Source organism: Taudactylus pleione, unplaced genomic scaffold, assembly GCF_031769625.1.
Source record: "Taudactylus pleione unplaced genomic scaffold, aTauple2 ptg000672l, whole genome shotgun sequence".
Taxonomy (NCBI): Eukaryota; Metazoa; Chordata; class Amphibia; order Anura; family Myobatrachidae; genus Taudactylus; species Taudactylus pleione.
Genome location: NW_028285074.1, coordinates 221159 through 244679, shown reverse-complemented (window position 1 = coordinate 244679; position 23521 = coordinate 221159). Strand labels below are relative to the sequence as shown.

At 47.0% G+C, this 23521-nt stretch overlaps 1 protein-coding gene across 4 annotated transcripts in view; it reads right to left on the bottom strand.

The window, feature by feature from the left end:
* Positions 1 to 23521, bottom strand: part of LOC148478169 (circularly permutated Ras protein 1-like) — a 152439-nt gene that overhangs the window by 109439 nt on the left and 19479 nt on the right. For 3 of the 4 annotated variants that reach the window (XM_088455840.1, XM_088455843.1, XM_088455842.1), the window contains exons 2-6: positions 19346 to 19451; positions 7452 to 7561; positions 4205 to 4282; positions 3553 to 3708; positions 2394 to 2546 (exon numbers count right to left, since the gene is read on the bottom strand). In XM_088455840.1, coding sequence (XP_088311966.1) covers positions 2394 to 2546; positions 3553 to 3708; positions 4205 to 4282; positions 7452 to 7551 — 487 coding nt within the window. In that variant the 5' untranslated portion in view covers positions 7552 to 7561; positions 19346 to 19451. The remainder of the gene's footprint in view (positions 1 to 2393; positions 2547 to 3552; positions 3709 to 4204; positions 4283 to 7451; positions 7562 to 19345; positions 19452 to 23521) is intronic. The other variant, XM_088455841.1, reaches the window with a different exon arrangement.

Genomic DNA, 23521 nt, shown 5'->3' with positions numbered 1-23521 from the left:
CTAGATGGAATATCAGTGGTGAGAGGTACACTAGATGGAATATCAGTGGTGAGGGGAACAGCAGATGAAACATCAGTGGTGAGGGGAACACCAGATGAAATATCAGTGGTGAGGAGAACATTAGATGGAATATAATGTAAATGGAGATCTATTGCGCACTAGACTAATGCAAAAATAATAGGTATGGCTGCACTAGAAAAAAGGGTGTCTAGTCCTTTCTAACATACAGACAATCAAATTTGAGGAATTGTGCTCTATACCCCTTACAGATGTATGAGTATATGGGAATGAATGTACTGCATCCAAAAATAACCCAATTAACTAAAAATATATATTTACTGAAAGAAAAGCATATATAAACATGAGAAAACAATATTAAGCAAATTATTGTGGTAATAGGTACATGAATCACCGGAATGTACACATGCAGGTGATATGCAGTGTACAGCTGTGTGGGGCAAGTCTCGAGGTGCGTGCCTCTCTGTAAGAGAATCAGTCTCCCACTATGAGAGAGTGGGATATAGATATATCAAAATAACACACTGTAGGAATCTGGAGATAACTGAGCTGGAAAGAGTTAATGAGTGAAGGGGGAATTAGTTGGTGCGGCGTCCCGCACAGTAAAGTCAGTGAACAGCGGCGTGTATGTAGAGTATAGATGCCCGGGGTGATTTTCTGGGGTAAGCAGTACGGGTGAAAACCTGGATGTCAGTGGGAGGCGTGAGACACTGCACCGAGTCTGGCCCGTGGACTTCGCCGGAGAGCACCGCGTAGACCCCGCGACCACCGGCGTGTCTCGTCGGGCGGGACTGTGTGGTGTAGCAGAGACGGAGAATCGGAGACGGCTCTACTGTGAACAGTCCCCGCTCTCCAGACCCGCTGGGGAACTCACCTCCTCCTGCCTCGACAGGACTCCGCTCTTACCCCTGCTGGCTCGATGATCTCTGAGGTCCTCTTCTCTGGTCTGGTTTCCCTTGTAACGAGTCCTGGCGGTTCGTGTCAATTGACACTGTGAATATACTGTTTCTCTCCAGTCCTCGCTTGTGGGTTTAAATGGGATAATGGTTCTGGTGCCAACGCTTTTCGACCCGCAAAGGGTCTTCTTCAAGGCACATTGATTAGATGGAATATCATTGGTGAGGGGAACACCAGATGGAATATAAGTGGTAAGGGGAACACCAGATGGAATATCAGTGGTGAAGAGAACACTAGATGGAATATCAGTGGTGAGGGGAACACTAGATGGAATAACAGTGGTGAGGGGAACACTAGATGGCATATTAGTGGTGGGGGGAACACCAGATGGAATATCAGTGGTGAGGAAAACACTAGATAGAATATCAGTGGTGAGGAGAACACTATATGGAATATCAGTGGTGAGGGGAACACCAGATGGAATATCACTGGTGAGGGGAACACTAGATGGAATATCAGTGGTGGGGGGAACACTAGATGGAATATCAGTGGTGAGTAGAACACTAGATGGAACATCAGTAGTGAGGAGAACACTAGCTGGAATATCAGTGGTGAAGGGAACACTAGATGGAATATCAGTGGTGAGTGGAAAATTCAATGGAATATCAGTGGTCAGGAGAACATTAGATGGAATATCAGTGGTGAGGGGAACACCAGATGGAATATAAGTGGTGAGGGGAACACCAGATGGAATATCAGTGATGAGGAGAGCACTAGATGGAATTTCAGTGGTGAGTGGAACACCAGATGGAATATAAGTGGTGAGGAGAACACTAGATGGAATATCAGTGGTGAGGGGAACACTAGATGGAATATCAGTGGTGAGGGGAACACCAGATGGAATATCAGTGGTGAGGTGAACACTAGATGGAATATCAGTGGTGAGGGGAACACTAGATGGAATATCAGTGGTGAGGGGAACACCAGATGGAATATCAGTGGTGAGGAGAACACTAGATGGAATATCAGTGGTGAGGGGAACACTAGATGGAATATCAGTGGTGAGGGGAACACCAGATGGAATATCAGTGGTGAGGAGAACACCAGATGGAATATCAGTGGTGAGGAGAACACTAGATGGAATATCAGTGGTGAGGGGAACACCAGATGGAATATCAGTGGTGAGGGGAACACCAGATGGAATATCAGTGGTGAGGAGAACACTAGATGGAATATCAGTGGTGAGGAGAACACTAGATGGAATATCAGTGGTGAGGGGAACACTAGATGGAATATCAGTGGTGAGGAGAACACTAGATGGAATATCAGTGGTAAGCAGGAGCCTGTAGGAACATCAGGGGTAAGAAGGAGACTGTAGGAAGATCGGGGGTAAGCAGGGGACTGTAGGAATATCAGGGGTAAGCGAGGGACTGTAGGAATACCAGCGGCAAGCAGAACCTAGAATAGAATCACCGTACTAGACTGTCGGAGCACTGAAGGTTTCTTCTTGCGGTCTGGAATGGGAGGTCGCATCTGCTGCTGCTCTAAGTTAGTTGAACATGCTAGCGACAAATCCTGATGTGCTTTGGATTCTGGAAATATCCTGCTATGTATCAGTCCCTGAGGGAGCACTGAAAGGACAACAGAGTTAGTAAGCTAGTTATGCAACAATAGGGGTATTATCATAATACGGTAACAGATGAAGGGAAGTTGAACGGTAATGCCTTCACTATACGCGCACCATAGATATGAGCACCCAGTGCCCCCCCCCAGCACATGAGCCCCTGAGTCCAGGGAAGAACCCTGCACCGCACACCCTGCACCCATAGTATACCTATCTTGTGCTGGCAGGTAGGTCCGTCCTCTGCTGCTCCATCTTCCCAGTGACGTCTTCAGGTCGTGGCGCTGTGCAGTAAAAGCAAAGTTTCTGGCACTGTGCTTGTTCTCTTGTGCACATGTACCAGCTTCCAGAACATCACTAGAAAAATGGCTCTGCGGAGGAAGTAAGATGCCAAGCTTGGGTGGCTGGGGGGTTAGACTCGCTGCTCTGAGGAGGGGGCCCACTGCACACAGGCCCCCTCAGCCGTTAATATGCCCCGTCATCATTAGTATCCACATGTGCACCAGACCCACGCTAGGTGCAATAGATCTGCCAAAGACAGGCTTCCCTTCCCTGTATGCCACACTCCCATGACATTCCCACAAGTCAGAGTGATCGCACTGTCACCATCCAGTTCTCGGGCTGAAACGTTAACCACGTGGAAACGCTCATTTCGGCATATTTAAGCTACCAGGCCATTCATCATCAGGTGTCCGCTTGTTCTCGTAACCCCGCTCTTTCCAATGGGAAGGAGTTCCGGGGAAGTGAAGAGGGATCACAGCATCCCACCGCCGCCTCCTCACTGACTCCCCGGCGGCTTTGCACATGCGTGACCTCAGGTCACCTCAAAATCACCACAAAATAGAAAGGAACTGAAAATCAACCCTTAGCAAATTTACCCCCAGGTGCTTTGATAACAGTAACACTACTCACTACTACACGCAAAACAGCTATGTATATAAAGAGGATTATTAAATTGTTCACAATTTCAAAACTGAAGTGTATGTAACTATGTATATATAAGGAAAGCTTCATACCAACTCCAGGTCGACCACATAGTAAGGGCTTCTTCTTGCGATCTGGAATGGGAGGTGGTATGCTCTGGTCCAAGTTGGTGGAGGCTACTGACTGTACGTGGTATAGATTAGGAGGACCTGGAGACAGTCTGTTAGCCACTGACTTCTGAGGCAGCTCTGAAAGAAGTATTAGTCTAATTACTAGATCATACCTCCCAACATGACCCTCTCCAGGAGGGACACAATGCTCCGGTCCTGGACTTCCCTGGTAAGAGGTGGGGCTGCAGCGCAGTTCAAAATTCAAATAGGGGAGTCACACCAACTGTCATTTCACACACTGCCAAACATCACTGGCTGGGACTCACTGGCAGTTGGTGTGACTCCCCTATTTGAATTTTGGACTGTACTGCAGCCCCGCCTCTGGAGCCTCCACCAATCATACATTACCAGGGAAGTCCAGGACCAGAGCATCGTGTCCCTCCTGGAGAGGGTCATGTTGGGAGGTATGCTAAAATGATATATACAGTATGTAAATACGACACACACCATGCATGGTACATCCCCTCCCCTTAAAGTTCCAGGAAGCACTTTTTGTCTCTAGACTGCTAAACACCCCTTCCCCCCAGAAAAATATAGACAAACAGCAATGTTTTCATCTTAGTCTCTAACTCACCATGAACTCGGGCTTCTGTTTTGGGTCCCTCTTCAGAGCTGACATGGTCATAGAAAGCTGGGTCATTCTCAACAGCACCTGGAGTCACATTGAAAAAGTGCAAATACATTTATTCCCATAACAAACTAACCAAATATAAAGCATGAAAATAGTACCCCACTTAATCTGACCTATCAGCAATGGGCTTGCTGTACCCGGTCATCACAAAGGGAGAGAATCCATGTAACAGTTTGCTGACAGGTCATTTCTAAGCAGAAAAAAATATTGGCAAGACGTGTATATACAGTAGCCTGTGCTCTGCTGACCCACACAGGGTTGTACGCTTATGCACATCAGCTGGGTCTTTAGAAAAGATGCCTCCTGCCTGCATCTCAGATCCGATGCCAGCATCGACCTTCTGAGTAAGCCTAAGCTTCCTGTCTGCTAGCAAAGGCCAGATACTGGCCTTGGCATCTGAAGACACAGATACTGGCCTCAGCACACCCAGAAAACAGGGAAGACATGCCCCCTTTTTCTGGAAACGGAGGAGGCGCTGCCCTGTCCCCGCCCCCGAAAAGGCCTTAGCATGTCAATTATGCTGAGGTTTGGGTACATTGCGTGCAGTCTCGCAGGACTCGTTCTGTATATGCGCAGAACGGGTCATACTCATGCACAGTCCACCCACCATTGTAGTTGTAGCAAACCATCAGGTTTGCGTACAACTCTGAATCACCCATAGCGCACATTTCCATTTGAACATGGGTAGCGGTACAGGACGCAAGCGGTACCAGGCTCTCTAACGTTGGTAGCAGCTCTCTGGCGGTGTGAAATGGTGGTAGTTGCAGGTCTCTCTGGAGTCTTCCACTGTGGTGCTCTAACTCAGTGACACCATGGCGCAGTGCATGCGCAGTAATGGGGTCGGCGGACATCTTGGTTAGGGATTTGAAGCAGAGCTGCAGGAACCTAAGTACGGAGTAAGCGCAGTAGCGCTCTCCAACTCCAACAGCATGCGCAGTTGGCGACTGCTCACTGAGGTCCATGCGTGGTTCGCATACATCCGTGAGACGCGTCCGCAATTGGATTTTCGGATTTGCGCCAGACTCCGAATCTGGCCCTTACAGTGCTCCCTTCGCACCTAGACTTCGCCAACAGTGCACCATAAAATGTATGACCCGAGTGCCACTTACTGCCAGCTCTGAGGAGGTATAAATTATCTGCCCATTTTGTGCTCCTTTATCTCCGGTAGGCCTCCAGAAGTACCTGGTCTCCACCCTTTAAGTTCATCACAAACGTGCCCGCTAAATTAAATCTCATTTGTGCATAAAACTATTTTGTCTGCCCAGAATTACATCCAGAAAGTTCTGTCCCGTCCATGTCTGGCAAATAAACAGAGCAATTTCATTGTCAAGGACGCTGTACATCAGGCCTGGCCAACCCGTGGCTCTCCAGCTGTTGTGAAACTACAAGCCCCAGCATGCCCTCCCAAAGATCAGCTGGTAAAGCATTCTGGGACTTGGTCGGCCAGTTCTGCACTACAGCTTCTCTACAGATTTATTATTTATTTTATTGGGTTGTACAATCAATAAGTAACAACTGAACTCACAGCTCAGAGCACATCAGAGCTATTTATCATACCAGTTTGCCGGGACACTTTCCCCATTGTACATTGTGAAGTCTTCACTTCCTAGATGCCCTGGAGAAGCTACTGCACATGTGCACTGTCCAGCTGCCGTGGTGGGATCTGAAGATACTCTCTCAAGTCCCCACTACCCTGCCACGACCCCCCCGCTGTGCCGACCTGCCTGCCCCCCCCTGGAGGGAGGCAGCCAGAATGTCGGCGAGTATGACCTTACCTAGCTCTTTAAATGACTTGGGGTGATCACGCTACCCCATCCCACACATGACTAAAAAATAGACACGTTTAGCAATTAGTGGCAGCGCAAATATTGGGCTGCTCAAACACCCACAGTCAGAGTTGGACGCTATTTTGAGCGATAATCGATAATACCATAAGCAGTAAATACGGCTCTGGCGTTTGAGTTCACGGGCCCATTCTGCGCGACTATAAGTAAGTCCGATAATCGACTGATCTGCACCGATGCTGCGCCTCTGTACGCAGTTGCCTGGATTTGCGAAGTCGCCTGTGGGTGCGTCTCAATACAAATCCCGGCTGTGACATGTGCATATTATCCGCTGCGTACAAATTTGCAACTACGGTAGCAATAGCGCCCAGCTCTGATACAGGCCCATAGGCCTACTATCTTCCGGACCTAACTATAGAGTAAGACCAGAGATCAGCTAGTCTGGTCACGTGTCAGGCATGGCCAGGACTCACGGTCACTAGGGATAAGACAATCATATTCCTCTCTGCTGTAAACACTTCATGTGTTTGCTGATTTCATCAGTGCACATTCTCTTCTTGTGTTACAGCAACAACAGGATCAATGTGCACTGACTGCCAAGTAGGATAAGTTATAATTGTTCCCTATTGTCAGAGCATGGGCTCACTTGAATAAAAGCACCTGTACCCCGTGTGACATTTTTATATACGGGTAGGTCCTATGCATATAGACATGAGCAGGAATAGTCAGAGCCATAACTAGACTTTTTGGTGCCCTGTGCCAGGAAGAGCATTGGTGCCCCCACCTCTATTTTTCAAATAGGGACATAAGACGAAACACTCAAAAAAAGGGCCATGGCCTCATGGGGAAGAGCCAGGGAAGAGATAGGGGAGGCCAGGACATGGTTGGGGTAAAAGAAGAGGAAGCTACAAGCAGGATTGGACTAGCCCACAGGGGTACAGGGGAAAATTGCGGTGGGCCCCACTGCCTGAGGGCCCCACCACTTGCTCTAATGTCAGGTTCCAGGCTGTGCACTTGAATTATACATTGTTACTCTTTTTGAGGGTCAGTTACATGGTCTCTAATTTCTGTCCAAGCTCTGTGGGGGCTGGCCTCATCCCTGTGATAACTGACCACACCCTAATGCATTGGGCCCCTACCATTGCATTCCTCCGGTGGGCCCTTCATGCTCCAGTCCGACACTGGCTACAAGTGAGAATGATGATAAACAGAACATTGACAGGCCCAAATAGTGCCCCCGGCCCTGCGGTGCCCTGTGCCATGGCACAGGGCGCACTACCCTAGTTACGGCCCTGGGAATAGTCACTACTAATGACCACAAGCCATCAAGGGGCACATACAGTACATACTTCACAAAACAAGTCAGTGAGTAGTATTAATGTACATTCTGTGTATTCACTACTTACCAATCTGGGACTCAATGGCCTTCACCGGCTTCAGATGGCTGCTTAGTTCAGCGCTATCACTGGACTGATCTACATAAATGTATCTGCAGCCAAACTCCATGATAGTCCACCTGAAAGCAAGCAGAGCTTCAGAGGAGGCTGAATGGAGTAATATCATACCAGCAGCTACTGCACGTTACATTCTATGGCAGAATAAGGATTCAGGCAGATGAAAAAAAATATGACACCACTCCCACATGTCATATATGTTGTGCTGGTCATACCGTTCAGTTATACTATATCCCAGCTTAGCTATAGACTTTGTTCCTGGTATGCGGTCAAATGCCAGCGGCAATGTATGCAAATATGGCAAGAGGTTGACTCAACAAGGCATTTTATGGTGAAAATAGGATAAATGACCTGTAGTTTCCAGTGGATTACGAGTCAGTAAAAAACAGTGGGCAGATCAGCTTGAAGCCATATAGATCCTCATATTAGCCCTATAGAATGTAAGCTCTCACGAGCAGGGCCCTCTTCCCTTATGTGCTTTTCCTTCCCTCACTCATACGATCATTTACTCAAAACTCTCCACAAGGGCACTTAACACTTGGTAGCTGACGCCCTGCTGCTTTTTTGAGTGTTATTATCGCTGTAGCAAAGTTTATAAACCATGTTCTTATTCTGTATTGTCTTGTACTGTAAGTCGCTGTTTTATGAGTTTGCTCATTTGTTTATGCACTTTGTAAGGCGCTGCAGAACCCTTGTGGCGCCATATAAATAAAGGATAATAATATGGAAACTTGCATTTGTATAAGGTAGTATATTTGGCTTTTGTGGCTTCCCGCAAAAACAGTCACTTTGCCCCAGTATGATATTTAAGTGGTCTCTTACAAAAAAAAATTATTCAAATTGGTTACATTTGTGTGTTTTAACTTTTAAGTTTAACCAATTTGTCTGAACAACCATTTTTGTCTGTTTTCCAATGTTTGTGAGCAAATGATCGACTGTCATTTGCTCCCATACATTACCAGGTTTTCATTCCTGGACAGATATCTGACAGATACTTGTATAGTGGATGCCCAGCTTAAGCTCACACGAGTTGGACCCTCTTTCCTCGTGTGCACCCTGCACCCATGTTTAATACCTCTCCAGAGTCCCACGTTGGCGCTGCACAAATCACCGGGAAAATTGTATGGTGGCCATTTTCCCAGCGATTTTTCCTGCGTCGCCGGCTAGAGAGGAGGGGTCCGGCGCGGAAACTGCACCGGCCCCCCTCCTCTCTTAATATGTCCCAGTGCTGCGGAAACCTCGTGGTGCCATATAAATAAAAGATAATAATAAAAGGAATGAGCAAAAGAAACATATACAAAGGGGTATATTTACTAAGGTGCGGGTTTTTAGAAGTGGTTTTGTTGCCCATAGCAACCAATCAGATTCTAGCTATTACCTTCTAGAAGGTGCTAGGTAAATGTTAAGTAGAATCTGATTGGTTGCTATGGGCAACAAAACCACTTCTAAAAACCCGCACCTTAGTAAATATATCCCAGAGACTTTAAAAAACAGTAAGATCTCCCAACTCATAGCAGAAATGTGACATGCTACAGCACAAGAGGAATGCAGACATACAAACACTGCTGCATTGCTATCTGCTCCAAATGTTTCATACAATGCCTCCCCAAACCAGTCTAACAGGCTGCTTTTCTGGAGTAATAATTCTTGAAAAACATACATACATAGGTGTCATCCTCCTGAGGGTCACATTACATTAGCACCCTCACCAACAGAGGCCCTGATTCAGAGCCGCTCGCAAAATGCGAACGCTCGGTCTGAATCAGGGCGGCCGCTTTTTAAAAAAAAAACACGGCCTCCTGGCTGCTCGCTAAGCTGTTGGTGACCATCCACAGCTTTTGTGAGCGGCCAGGTGATGGTCACGATCATCGGGCTTGCAACAAGACCCTTTAAGTAGGGTCTCGTTGCCGCAAGCCCCAGTGAGCTTCCTGCTCTAATAGAGCAGGAAGCTCACTACTGACATCACGTGTGATGTCAGTAGGGCCGCCTTCAAACAGCAGGCGTTCAATTCGGTAACGCCTCCGTTTGGCCAGCCACCCCCCCTCCCCGCCTACAAAATGGGGCGAGCTGTCGATCAACATCGACAGCCTCCCCGTTTTGTTGCGAGCCCGGAGCGAGTGATTTCTTGCTCGCTCCGGGGCTTGCGCACGAGGCGCGTGCGCACTGCCCGGCCATCGACCCGCTTGCGAGCGGGTCTGAATCAGGCCCAGAGTTGCTAGGAGAAGCCCCTATTTACCTATTAGGGCTATTTCACACACAATGTTTTTACCCAGACAGAAAAAAAACTGTCGTTTTTTTTCCTGTGGATCAGTCCCATTCACACACAACGGTTTTGTGCCGTGTGTGATGTTTTTGCCGTGTGTAAAAAGTCTCTTTTTTTCTTTAACACTGAAACTATGGACGGCAGCCGTCCTAGTCAGTGGTTATCACGGCTGTAACACGGCGACCGTGCCGTGTTCGTGCAGTGTGGAAGCCCTAATATAATTTTAACATCCACTGAAGTTAAACAACGGTAAAAATCCATCTGGTTTTTTTGCCAGACGGACAAAAAACGTTGTGTGTGAAATAGCCCGTACAGCTGATAAGCCCCACGCTGACCTGCCCAGGAAGTCACAAGGCACAAAACGCACAACTGTACACAGTTTGCTGTGTTTCCTAGCAGCGACGTGATTGTATTTAGAATAACGGGAACACTGCCGGATCCCACAGTGTGTGGTAAGCTCTTGTTATGCTGTGTACACACTGGCCAATATATTGGCCGATCAATTGATCGGCCAATATATCGTGCCCCCGTCGGCCAGTGTGTGCAGACGATATGTCTGTGAACAACGTCGTTCACAGACATATCGCATTGGCTGTGCTGCACAGCCAATGAACAGATATGTCTGCAGACATATCTTTCCATCGGCAAGTGTGTACAGGCGATCAGCTGATCGCCCGTACACAGGGGTGCAGAGAGAGGGGGGGGAGCCGCGAGCGGGTACTACTTACCCGGGTCCGGCACAGCTCCCCATCCACAGCAGCCCAGCACATGCTGCTGTGTGCTGGGCTGCACTGAGAGACTGTCCAAGGCTGCTAAAACAGCAGCCCGAGCAGCTTCCTATGCCAAAATGCCCCCATCCCCAGCACAGCAAATGTTTTTTTTCTCGAAGGGGGCGTTGCCATGTCTGCCGCGATTAGGCCACACCCCCTACCCGGCCCTCCGGCCACTGGGACCCGCTGCAGCATGCAGGTGATGGTCGTTCAGTGTGTATGAACGACCATCAGCTGCAGATATATCTGTCAGGTGTGTACCCACCTTTACTCACAAATATAATTAGCTGTAAATTCTTGGCACAGAGCATAACCACAACGTGTATACTATAGAGCCTCATGTAAAGCAGATACAATGGTTGGATAAAGTCCAGTTACCATTCTATGCATTATTAGGCTTGCTATAGCTTTCTTTAATTCAGGACACATATGAATTAAACAGATTTTGCAGCTGGCTGACTTCAAATCTCCATTTCACCTGGTTTTCAGCCACAGAAACTGTGTAATTCACATGTGTCCAGAATTAAAGGGATGTATGTCAAATCTGTGCATTATGAAATGTAATTTGGGGCGGGGGGTAACACTCGCTCGGACACACTCCAAAGACCCCAGGGCCTGATTCACCACTGATCGTAACTGCGATTGCAGTAGCGATTACACATGCAGTCTCACTGTGATAATATGCTAATCCATTGCGATCGCTATGCCATTGCAACACAACATAAGGACGCCCGCTTTACCTTACACACATCCGTAATGTTTAGCAAGACTGCGAAACCATCGGTACCATCGCAGCCTCACGCACACTTGTACAAGCTCTGACCTTACTCAGAAATTGCTAACTATGAGTCCTCAGGCTGCGTATGGCAACGTAGTGGCTAATTTATGCACAACTCTGCAATGGCGTTCAAACGCGCTGGAACGCCTGCGTTTCGCTGACCACCCCTCATCACTACCCACAAATGGCACTACCTTTCAATCACTCTGCAATGGTTCTGCATAGCAACTGCCATCACATTCCCGATCGCAGTGGCCAGTTTGTGCACTGCGATGCATACGCAGATGCAGAACACAACAATCGGCCAATTGCATGCGTAATTGCAGTTGTGATCGTTAGTGAATCAGGCCCCCAGTTCATACTTCACTGATCACGCACTGGCCCAAATGGTAGGGAGACTCTCGATCCCCTGCTGTTAGGACAAGGATCCCAAATTTGCAGCACCATCTCTGACATGAACTGGCACAGTAAAGTTTGGAATGCAATTTTTCTGTTTGTTGATGCTTGAACAAAGAAGCATGTACTACAAGGGTTTACAGGCCCAATCTTGATACAATAAAAAAATTACAAGCAAACTTTCAAATTTGCTAATTGTATGTGAGTAATTAAAAACTGCATTTCAAAGGGAAATAAAGAAGAAGAAAAAATGTTGGCCAGATTAGTTCTTATTCTATCAGTGGCTAAACTGAATATTGACAATTAGAAGCTGTGGAAATTTAAGGTTGAGATATTGCTATATACAGTTGAATTGTGGAAGTTTATTACTACAGACAAACTAGAGGTTAATAACTAATAATAAGTTAAGAAAGACAGGTACAATCAACCATAAGCTTACTAGTTTAGGATGACCAGCAAATACACATAGGTTGCGAGATTACTGCAAAAGCCATGTGGGATGCATTACAGAAGCTACAAGAATGATCCAATTTAAATAGTAAGTAGGTTCTGCTGAGGAAACTATATTATATAAGACATGACATAGGAAAGGACTTTCATAATCATATAAATGGAATGCTCGAATGAGTAGAGCAACTACAGTCAGTGGGTGAGAATATAAAGTGTAACCCAGGGATGTGCTGTCAGGGTAGGCACTACTCCCTCTCCTATCATACTCTATTTCGCGGGACTATGAGCTCTCTAAGGTGGGTTTACTGGCTCAAAAACACAAAAGCATGGAACTTTAGTCACCTCATGCAAACAGCTATGGGGCACCATGTCTGACCATCTGTGGACGCGCATCTCTTCCAAAGTTCTCATGCAGGAGCAATGTCCCAACAAAGCATCTAAGCAAAAACTTTGAGTTACAAAATGGCATCCATTGTTGACAGCTGAAAGGGAGACCACCTATCAAGGACTTTTATTGGCAGCAGAGTGTGTGTGTAGGTAGGCTGGGGTGTAACTAGGGGTGTGTGAGCAGTGCTCCCCTACGCCACCTGCAGGCACACTGTAGAGCTGCCCAGGATGCTCCTGGCAGTGCTTTCTTCCTGGTGCTGGTAAAAGAACTGCTCTCATAGGAGTGTGGGATGGAAGTGGAACCCAGAAAGAAGCCTGATGTCTGGACAAGATGAATAATGGCCCTGATTCAGAGCCGGACGCTCTGACCAGAGCACTTGCTCTGAATCAGGGCCCACCTCCATAAATATGGAGCGTCCTCCTGGACGCTCGTATAGCTGTGGGTCACCACCCACAGCATATACGAGCGTGCAGGATGATGGTCGCGATGGTCTTGACCATCGCGACCATCGCCACTGCGAGCAGAAGCCAAAATCACTCCCACTGACATCACTAGTGATGTCAGTGGGGCCAGCTTCTGACGGTAGGCTTCCCCTTGGGAACGCCTCCGTCTGGCAGGCATGCCCCCGGCACGCCCACCAAAGGGGGCGTGCTGTCAGTCAACATCGACAGCACGCCCCCTTTGATGAGACACTACGAGCGAAGGAAAGTCCTTCGCTCGTCGCATCTCGCGCATGCGCACGACGCAGCTCTCTCCGTCGTGCGCATGTGCAGTGCAGACCATCGACCCACTTGCGAGCGGACAGCCGCTCGCGAGTGGGTCTGAATGAGGGCCAATATTTCCTGTATTTGTGAATGGTATCAGCAAAGCAGTTGGCAGAAGCTCAGGTCAAGCTCAAACTCACCAAAAAAGTACATACATGTATGGTGAAGCAGAGTCCGTGCTCACCTAATCCTAACAAAACTGAGAGACAGAGGAGAGACAGCAGAGAGACAGAGGAGCATGCAAGGAAAACCCACCAGGAAAACTCTGTGAAATCACAGTGGCCCAAACTCACCCAGTAGGAAATAGGAGGAAGGTGCAGGAAGACACAAGTGTGCAGAGCTGAGCTACAGAGATCGGGGTGAGAAAAATATCCAGTGGTGCAAGAAGGGTTGTACGACCAATTTACACTTTGCCTTTAAGAAACTAACTGCAGGTAATATTTAACAACAGTGCTGGTGACTTCAATGTCATTAAGGAGCTACTGAAGCTCTTTTGTTTCCTAGGGGGTGCTAGCATATGGGGGCCAGCACTAGCCCTGGCATACAGGGGCCAGCATTAGACCTGGCATATGGGGGCCAGCATTAGCCCTGGAGTATGGAGGCCAGCACTAGCCCTAGCATATGGAGGCCAGCACTAGCCCTAGCATATGGAGGCCAGCCCTAGCATATGGAGGCCAGCACTAGCCCTAGCATATGGAGGCCAGTACTAGCCCTAGCATATGGAGGCCAGCACTAGCCCTAGCATGTGGAGGCCAGCACTAGCCCTAGCATATGGAGGCCAGCACTAGCCCTAGCATATGGAGGCCAGTACTAGTCCTAGCATATGGAGGCCAGCACTAGCCCTAGCATGTGGAGGCCAGTACTAGCCCTAGCATATGGAGGCCAGCACTAGCCCTAGCATATGGAGGCCAGCACTAGCCCTAGCATATGGAGGCCAGCACTAGCCCTAGCATATGGGGCCAGCACTAGCCCTAGCATATGGGGCCAGCACTAGCCCTAGCATATGGGGGCCAGCACTAGCCCTAGCATATGGGGCCAGCACTAGCCCTAGCATATGGGGCCAGCACTAGCCCTAGCATATGGGGCCAGCACTAGCCCTAGCATATGGGGCCAGCACTAGCCCTAGCATATGGGGGCCAGTACTAATCCTAGCATATGGGGGCCAGCACTAGCCAGCACATATCATGTTCTAGGAAAGGTGGGAAATATCAAAGCTGAAAGGGTTAATAAGAAGTTTATACTTTTATTCATTAGGAAGAATGGAAAAGCTTGTCTCTTTAAAACAGATCAAATGACTTTAACCTACTTGCTATAATTTCTAATGGAGTGCCTTGAGACAAGGTGCTGTTGAGTGTTTACAGTATAAAATGCATTAGCTGGCTGTGTAATAAATAACAAGTGTCTCGTTATTGGAATACTAGCTGGGATACCCGGCATTGCCCGGGTTGAAGAATGACCCTGAATTACACCTGCAGCCTTTATATTTACATTGTCCTCGCCTATAACCCCATTCCATTGATCCTGAAAAGGAACCCACTGTTTGCTAACATGCATGCAAACAGTGGCGTACCTACCGTGAGTGTAAGGGGTGCGGCTGCTATGGTGCCTGAGCTGCCTCTGTGGCACGCCGCTTCCCCTGCACCCAGTTACGCACACAAAGTGGATCAGTCCAGTTAGGACCGTAGAGGGGGCCCGGGTGTCAGCAATGTTGATTTGGTGTGTGCCCACCAGCTGATTACAGCTGGTACACTGGCAGGCAGTCATGGAGCCCACGGTCGTTAAGAAATCAGAGCTTGCGAACTGGCAGCCAATCAGCAGTGGCGGCTCCTGATTGACTGCCGGTGAGCTCTGATTGGCTCGTAACCGGCACCAAATTCAAATTGCGCCGGTGCTGTCTCTGCATGTCTGCCGGTGCGCCAACTGTAATTAGCTGGCGGCTCGGCCCCAAATCCCCACCAGCTGACATACAGGGGGAGGCAAGAGGCTGCTGGAGGGACATGGGGAGGGGAGGTGCTGGGGGGTGGGGCACTACTATTGTGTGGGCTAATGTGTTATATGGAGCACTACTACTATGTGGCATAATCTGTAAAGGGCATTACTGTGTGGTATAATGTATATGGGGTATTACTGTATAGAGTAAGGGACATTACTGTGTGGCATTATGTAATAGGGGCACTACTACTGCATGGCATAATGTGTATAAGGGGTACCACTGTGTGGCATAGCTTGAATGGGCTCTGTGTGGCATAACATGAATGGGCTCTGTGTGTGGGCAAATGTATGTGGGGGTTTTTTTACCTCTGGGGGGACCTTTTTAAGATCTTGCTATGTGGCCCACAAAGTTATAGTTAAGCCCTTGCATGCAAACACAGAGGCTATGGATTTAATATGAACTTGCATGAGTCATCAAGTTTGCTCAATTTCCACTGGAGCCAGCCCTGGAACCTATGCAATTTAAGAGTGTCCCTATTTTTAGCGATTGTGTGACAGTGTGTGGCCCTGACAAAGTTCAAACCTAGGCAAAAACCTAAACCTGGTCAAACTACATCACCATGCCAAATTGGAGCTAGGTGCAAAACTCTGGCCGTGCATAAAGGACAAAAAGACGGAAAGACAGACAGACATGCTTTCTCGCTTATTATATAGATAAGGTTTATGATGTGCTGCGCAAGTTTATTTTCAATACATACGAAAAACAAATCATTTTCGAAACATATTCTGTAAGCTGCAATTTTAAAGACTTAAGGACTGTGGACCTCATTCAGAGCCGCTCACTATTTGCGGTCGTTCGTTTAAAAAAAAGGGGTGGCTATTCAAATGAACCGTTCGCACTTTGCGGTCTGTTCACGCCTCTAAGTCTGAACGAGCGAGCAAAACTTGCGGTCGAAATTTTGAAAAATACGCCCCTTGCCGCTCGCACCATACGTCATGTCCGCTATTTATTTGATTAATCGAGTACATCGAACAGCGTATGAACTGCTCGCTATTCTTGTGGTTGGTTTTTTCAACCGCTATTTTGCGAGCAGTTCTGACTATAAAACAACCAAGTGACATGGTCGCTGACGCTGCTGTATTAATTATGCACACCCATAAAACGCCCGTTTTGACCTTTAAGCACGCCTGTGTTCTGAATTCCACTCCCCGTTTTCAAGCACCTTCCCCTGTTACCACCCACATACGCCTCCTCCTGTCACTCAAAGTAGCAGGCATTCGCTATATAGCGAACAAACGATTTTCGGCCGCACTGACTGGTTCGCGCATGCGTATTACAATCCGTACGCATGCGCAGTTGTGCGAACATCGCTCAGTGCGAACGAGCGGCCGCTTACGAGCGGCTCTGAATCAGGCCCTGTGTTTTTTTGAAACTGTATTTTATTGGTTTTTCAAAACAATTAAAGAAAATTACAAAAATAAACATAGCATGTTCACTGAATAAAAGAATTTACATATTGACAATACGAGCAGTGAGAAAACTGCATAAATTACAATGAGGGGTTATAGAACCGATCTTGTATGAAACACGTGAACAACACAATATTAATATCACAACTTCTCAGAGTCACAAGAAGACATTAAACAAACCACCACTCATTTATTCGTATAAAATAAATCAATTAACAAAAATAAAATAAATTAGTAGTAAAGAATGTTTGACAAGACAAGACAGGAGGGGGGGGACATTGGGGAAGATAAGGGTAGGAAAGGAGAAGAGTACAATCTATGAGAGTGATAAGTAAATATTAGAGATAACTATCTCTATTTTTGTACTTCAGCAAATTTTCAGAAAACAATTTCTACTTAAGGACTGTGGCCCTGATTCAGAGCCGGACGCTATTTGCGGTCGTTGGTTCTCAAAAAAGGGCTGGCTATTCAAATGAACCGTTCGCTCTTTGCGGTCTGTTCACGCCTTTAAGTCTGAACGAGTGAACAAAACTTGCGGTCGTAATTTTGAAAAAGACGCCCCCTGGCCGCTCGCACCATACGTCATGTCCGCTATTTAATAGATTAATCGAGTACATCGAACAGCGCATGAACTGCTCGCTATTCTTGTGGTTGGTTTTTCCTACCGCAATCTTGCGAGCAGTTCTGACTATAAAATAACCAAGTGACGTGGTCAATGACGCTGCTGTATTAATTATGCACACCCTTAAAACGCCCGTTTTGACCTTTAAGCACGCCTGCGTTCTGATCTCCACTCCCCGTTTTCAAGCACCTTCCCGTTACCACCCACATGCGCCTCATTCTGTCACTCAAAACTGCAGGCATTCGCTATATAGCGAAGAAACGATTTTCGGCCGCACTGACTGGTTCGCGCATGTGTATTACAAACCGTACGCATGCGCAGATGTGCGAACATCGCTCGGAACGAGCGAACGGCGGCTAACGAGCGGCTCTGAATGAGGGCCTGTGTTTAACGGCTCCAGCAAAATACATGTATTTTGTTATATAGAACACTTACAAAATTCACTATTGCCTGTTTATTAGCTTTGGTTTAAGTCTGCACGACCATGTAGTAAACGGTGGTGTTGTAAGGTATCAACAGATTGCAGCTGGTGATTGGTCCTCCCAGTCACATGGTGTGACCCTGTTTGTGTCACCCCATTTCCCCTCCCCCTTGAATGCTGTAACAGAAATAGAAGAGGCCATGGTACTCTCCCTCTGATACCTGGGCTGCAGCTGGGGGGTGTAGGGATCCCAGTGCTCAGTGGCATCTTCTAAGCGGAAGGGACTCATGCGCATATCTGCCATTTTCCCAGAGATTTCTTCAGTAGCGGCTGCAAGGCAATGTCATTCAATGGGTGTAGGGTGTGGGTCCTCCTGGACCCAGGAGCCCGTGTGCACCACACCCTGCACCCATTATAGATTAGGGATGGCCATTGGTGGGTATTCCATCGGTTTGTGTTCCATCGGTAGTGCCATTGGTGGTTAACCTCAGCTGTGAACTATCGATAGTTTCATTCACTGATGGTTATTCCTGCTTTGATACTTTCTGGGCAGAAACCAATTAGGGAGTGGAGGCGGGGCATCGCAGCTCGTGTTGGCAGGGGTGGGGGGCGAAGCTATCCTCCATGTCCCAGCACAGGGACTGGGGACAGAGGGTTAGGGGGCGAGGATACCGAATGACAGGTGTTGGTATCACAACCATGTCGGGACGCCCTGTCAGGATTCTGACCACTGGCATCCCGTCCCCAACCCATGGTAAGTACCTTTATCAATGTGATACTGGGATCTATTAAGAAAGCGATAAGAGAATTGTTACTTTTTACTATATATATCACACCCGTTCGATGAGATATACAGCTTTGTTAAATAGCAATTCATGCAAAATTATCTTTACAGCGAAGCAATCCAAAAACGAGGGCTCCGGCGATCCGGTGTTCTCCTGCGGTCCTGTGTAACCGGCAAGTGGAAAGCAGGTCCTTTCTGTGCATGCGCCAGTTTGCCTTACGGGTTGCGGCGATGGGGTCGGTCTTGGCGGGGGGGGAGCAGAACAAGTCGGCCGTGGGTGGAACGGGCATTCAGCGGTGACCCGGCCTATGCATAGGCTGGGTTACTGCACTATATAGCGAGGGTGGGGGCAGAGCGAGCCAGCAGCGGGCTGGCAGAGTGAGGTGACCTGGCCACTGTTATACACTCTTCCTGACTGTTATGCAGTCAGGAAGTGGACATTCATAATGTTGACACCAGAATGTCGACAGTTATGATGTCGACTCGGCATGGTTACCATATTATCGCCGGCCCGATACGCCCAATTTCACAGAGAGACAGATCCGGCCAAGTTCTGTTGGCCTCTGAGTAGGGTAGACATACGCGACACGGCATAAATGTGCGTCTCCACATGCGCTGTATACCAAAACTCGCAGTTTCTGTCTGTGAACAGAGATTCGCCCGACCCAGAATCAGACCCAAAGACTCTTGCACTGCGCCATCTTTATGAAAATATGGCTCTAAAGATGGCCGCCAGCAGACGGTATAGAGGAGTGGGGTGAGGTTGGTGCACATGGCCCCCAGCCTGTAATACATCTCTGCCTCTTACCTACGTGGTCTTGTCCTCCTACAGTTCTGATTTTTAGGGGTTAATTCATCAATCGTTTCCTGCTCCCAGTGATTGGTAGGATTTATTCCTTAGATTGGGGTTTTCACTAAAGTGGAAAACAAACAAAAAATAACATTTTAAAATAGATTCAATTAAAAAAAAAGTTGAAATCCTTTTTATCTGTTATTGCCATCCCTAAATATTTGTGTAGTGACGATTTTCTTTACTTCCTCATCAAGTAATGAGTCAGTAATCTTGTGTCAGACTCGGTTAAGAATTTGGCATCATTTGGGCGTTACTGTCGCATTCCGTCCAATATACTCAAAAGCTGTGTACACATTACCTGATCTGCCAAACCGACGCCTGACCATCCGATGGAAAGATATATAGAGCGGGTGGCACACACAGGGCCTGATTCAGACCCGCTCGCAAACGCTATGCGCTCACAAGCGGGTCGATGGTTGGGCGTGGCGCATGCCCGAGCCCCGGAGCGAGTGAGAAATTCACTCGCTCTGGGGCTCGCTACAAACGGGGCGGCTGTCGATGTTGATCGACAGCTTGCCCCATTTTGTAGGCGGGGAGGGGGAGGTGGCTGGACAAATGGAGGCGTTCCTGAAGGAACGCCTGCCGTTTGTGGGCGGCCCTACTGACATCTATTAGAGCAGGAAGCTCACTGGGGCTTGTGGGAACGAGACCCTACCGCAAGGGTCTCGTTGCAAGCCCGATGGTCGCGACCATCGTGACCATCACCTGGCCACTCGCAGAAGCTGTGGGTCGTCATCCACAGCTTAGCGAGCAGCCAGGAGGCTGGGACAAAAAAAAAAAGCGGCCGCCCTGATTCAGAGCAAGCGCTCGCTTTTTGCGAGCGCCTCTGAATCAGGCCCACTGTACGATCCTGTGTCCGGCCGCCCGATACATTGTTCACTTGCACCATTTACCTTCCCGGCGTCTGCAGCTGGGTCACTCCATCTGTCGTGCGGACTGCAGGGAGACGAGAAGTGAGGCAGGAACAGCTCAGTCTCACTTCTGCATAGTCAGACACTGCTTGCAGAGCTAGGGCAGGGCCACACCACGGGCAGTAAGCTGCACAGAAAGAGAGCTAATAGAGACATGCCTCTGAGTAGGGGGTTCGTGCCTTGAGCACTGATGGACACCTTGAATGTGTCATGTGACCAGGAAGTGCAATGCAGTGTTTAGAGATCAGAGCTCAGTCAGCAGCAGCAAGAGACGACACAGTGATGCAGGTAGGAGAATCAATGGACACTGATGCTTAGTGTAGCAAGGGGAGAGTTACAGTAAGTAGGGGGAGAGACAGACTCCCAGCACTCAGACTTATCTCCATGTGTGCCTCCCCAGCCATTGACCTCACCGCACGTCACTGCATCCGAGTAATTGTCTAGTGTGTACCCAGCATAAGGGCCCCTTTTGTCAAAGGGGTTATGTCCATCTTTCAATAATTAACCAACAGAGCGATATGGTCCCCATTTGCCGGCAATGGGAACTCGGCAACAGTCTTTCTGGCTTTAGCGAAGCCTTCCAGGCACTGCCGGGTTCCCGCCAGGTGAAAGAACTCTCAGCGATAGGAAGGGGATAGTCGCTGGTCCTCGCTGGAGGGGTAAGTAATACTAAATGCCAGTGGCATATTCGTTAGTATCACTGCGTTACTAAAAAAATATTTCGCTGGTAATAAGGTAAATGGGTGCCTAAGTCCCTTATATTGTACCTGTATAATCTAATCATGCTTACTTTTATGCTTGCCAGACCCTTAAACAAACCCCTTGTGCAACAGCGCTCAAATCGATATGAATTATGAAAGGGTTTTGGGGAATATTCTTTTTCAAAATTCATATTCCCCAGTCTATAAACATTATTAAACTTCACTGTATAATTTATGAGAGAGGGGCCTATTCATCATAACTAAAAGAACTCGCATGGTGTTCTACCTAATTACCGGAGGAATTCATCATTCCTCCTCTCCATAACTATCTATTACGAAAAGCTAATAGAAAAGTATTTAGGTGCGCTGTCACTTAAGCAGCCAGACAGAGGTAGTCAGCCTCTAACCCAATATATATAGAAAATGTAATGACTGGCGCTAAGGGCTAATTGATAAGACAATATTAAGGTTCGATTACAGCAGGTAGCTACCAGTTTGAGATCCTTTGAGATGGCAGTCCAATTAGCAGATAACTGCAAAAGTGATATCGGTGGTAAATGACTGGTATTGAATCTTCAGGGATGGTCCCTCAGGATTTAGGTCCGTTTGGCAGATCACTGCAATATTAGTCATTAGTAGAGGTGTTGGATAGCTGTCAAAAAGGATTGAACCTTATAAATAGGAAATACTGCAGGGCTCACTGGATCCACAAATTGAAGAAATCCCAATGTCCATAGAGAGACTAGAAATGGCTTAACGCGTTTCGCTTGATATTAGAACTCCAGCTTCATCAGAAGCTGGAGTTCTAATATCCAGCGAAACGCGTTAAGCCATTTCTACAGTCTCTCTATGGACATTGGGATTTCTTCAATTTAATTTACCACCGATATCACTTTTGCAGTTATCTGCTAATTGGACTGCCATCTCAAAGGATCTCAAACTGGTAACTATCTACTGTAATCGAACCTTAATATTGTCTTCATTGACTTTTCATCTGGACATTAACTCTAACATTCCCACCCAGGATGTCCATAGATAGAGATTAACTATCTGACTCACCATCGATACTCCTAATCAGTGATTTTATTTTTATTCTTATATTTTCATTGGTATTTATATGTATTAACTGTCAATAAATGTGCATAATATTGTTATTTTAGACATCCGCTTCCTACTCATTCTACTATATATTGTATTAATTGTATTATCAATTAGCCCTTAGTGCCAGTCATTACATTTTCTATTACAAAAAGCTGTCATTTTGCCATAACAGCTCTTCAGGAAATAGATACTTTTCCCTCTATACACTAACTTACCGCAGCTGTAATCAGTGCTGCGCATGCGCCATTACCTTCAGCTGTAATCAGTGTCCGAATACTAATGTACTAATGTATGGGGAGTGTGGAAATTAACGCAGGCGGACTCAACCAGGAGATATCAGTGATATCTCCTGTGTTAATGAATACTAAAAAAAGAGTAATTAAGGAAAATGTCCTTAAAACTGTTATTTTAGTGTTGATGAATAGGCCCGAGAGAGAGAGAGAGAGAGAGAGAGAGAGAGAGAGAGAGAGAGAGAGAGAGAGAGAGAGATTGCACAATTTTCACGGCGACCTTTGAGCTATTAATACCAGTTCACAAATACAAAACTTTCACTACACGACTTGGATTACAGTCAACATTAATGATAATATGACGAGGATGACCTTCAATAACGGTGGCAATCATCGTATGCCGCGCTACCTGCCTGGCAACATACCATTACTTATAATGGTGAGTCTTCACAGTCAGCTAGTGAGAATACGATCTCACGTGAGGTAAATCCCTGGTGTAGGAAGAATGAGGACATAAATGGGTGACGCTGGAGACTAAAAGATAGTTTATCTTTGTAGCCTTCAAATAACACTCAGGGGTGTTAGGCTAATAATATTGTTATCTTGTTTGCCTGACATTTCCAAAGTTCAAAAAGTCAGTGTGTGGCTTTTCCATTGGTGAACAAAAGGCTGAATGATGCAGAGGAGGCTATCCCACATAGGTTTTGTGTGTATTATTTGTTTTATTAAATAGCAAGCGAGGCTTAGCCATGTATATGATTTGTCTGATCAGATCATTTTATTAGCTGTGCTTCTAGAAATCATTATTTCCTTTTCAAAATCTCTGTGGAGGTTTCAAAACAAAATGGCCGCCAGTAACACACACACACACCGGGCCTTATTCTGATGCTTACAGAGTTGAGCAATGTTTTGCTACTGCATGTGTGCTAAAATCCCTAAAACCTCTCAGCTACTTACATCATATGCTATGTGACTGTGGTTGCCATGGTAGTCCGTGAGAATGTGCAGAACATATGAAAATTGGAAAAGTCCAGGAGTCTTGTTATAGCCTGCCACAGTAATTTATGGTAAGGAGAACACACCTCATTTTTTTCATATTATTGATTTAAGGATAAAGAATGGCCAAATAGGATAGTAAAACTATCACCCTGTAATATATAACATCATGCAATGCAGAATCTGAAGTAA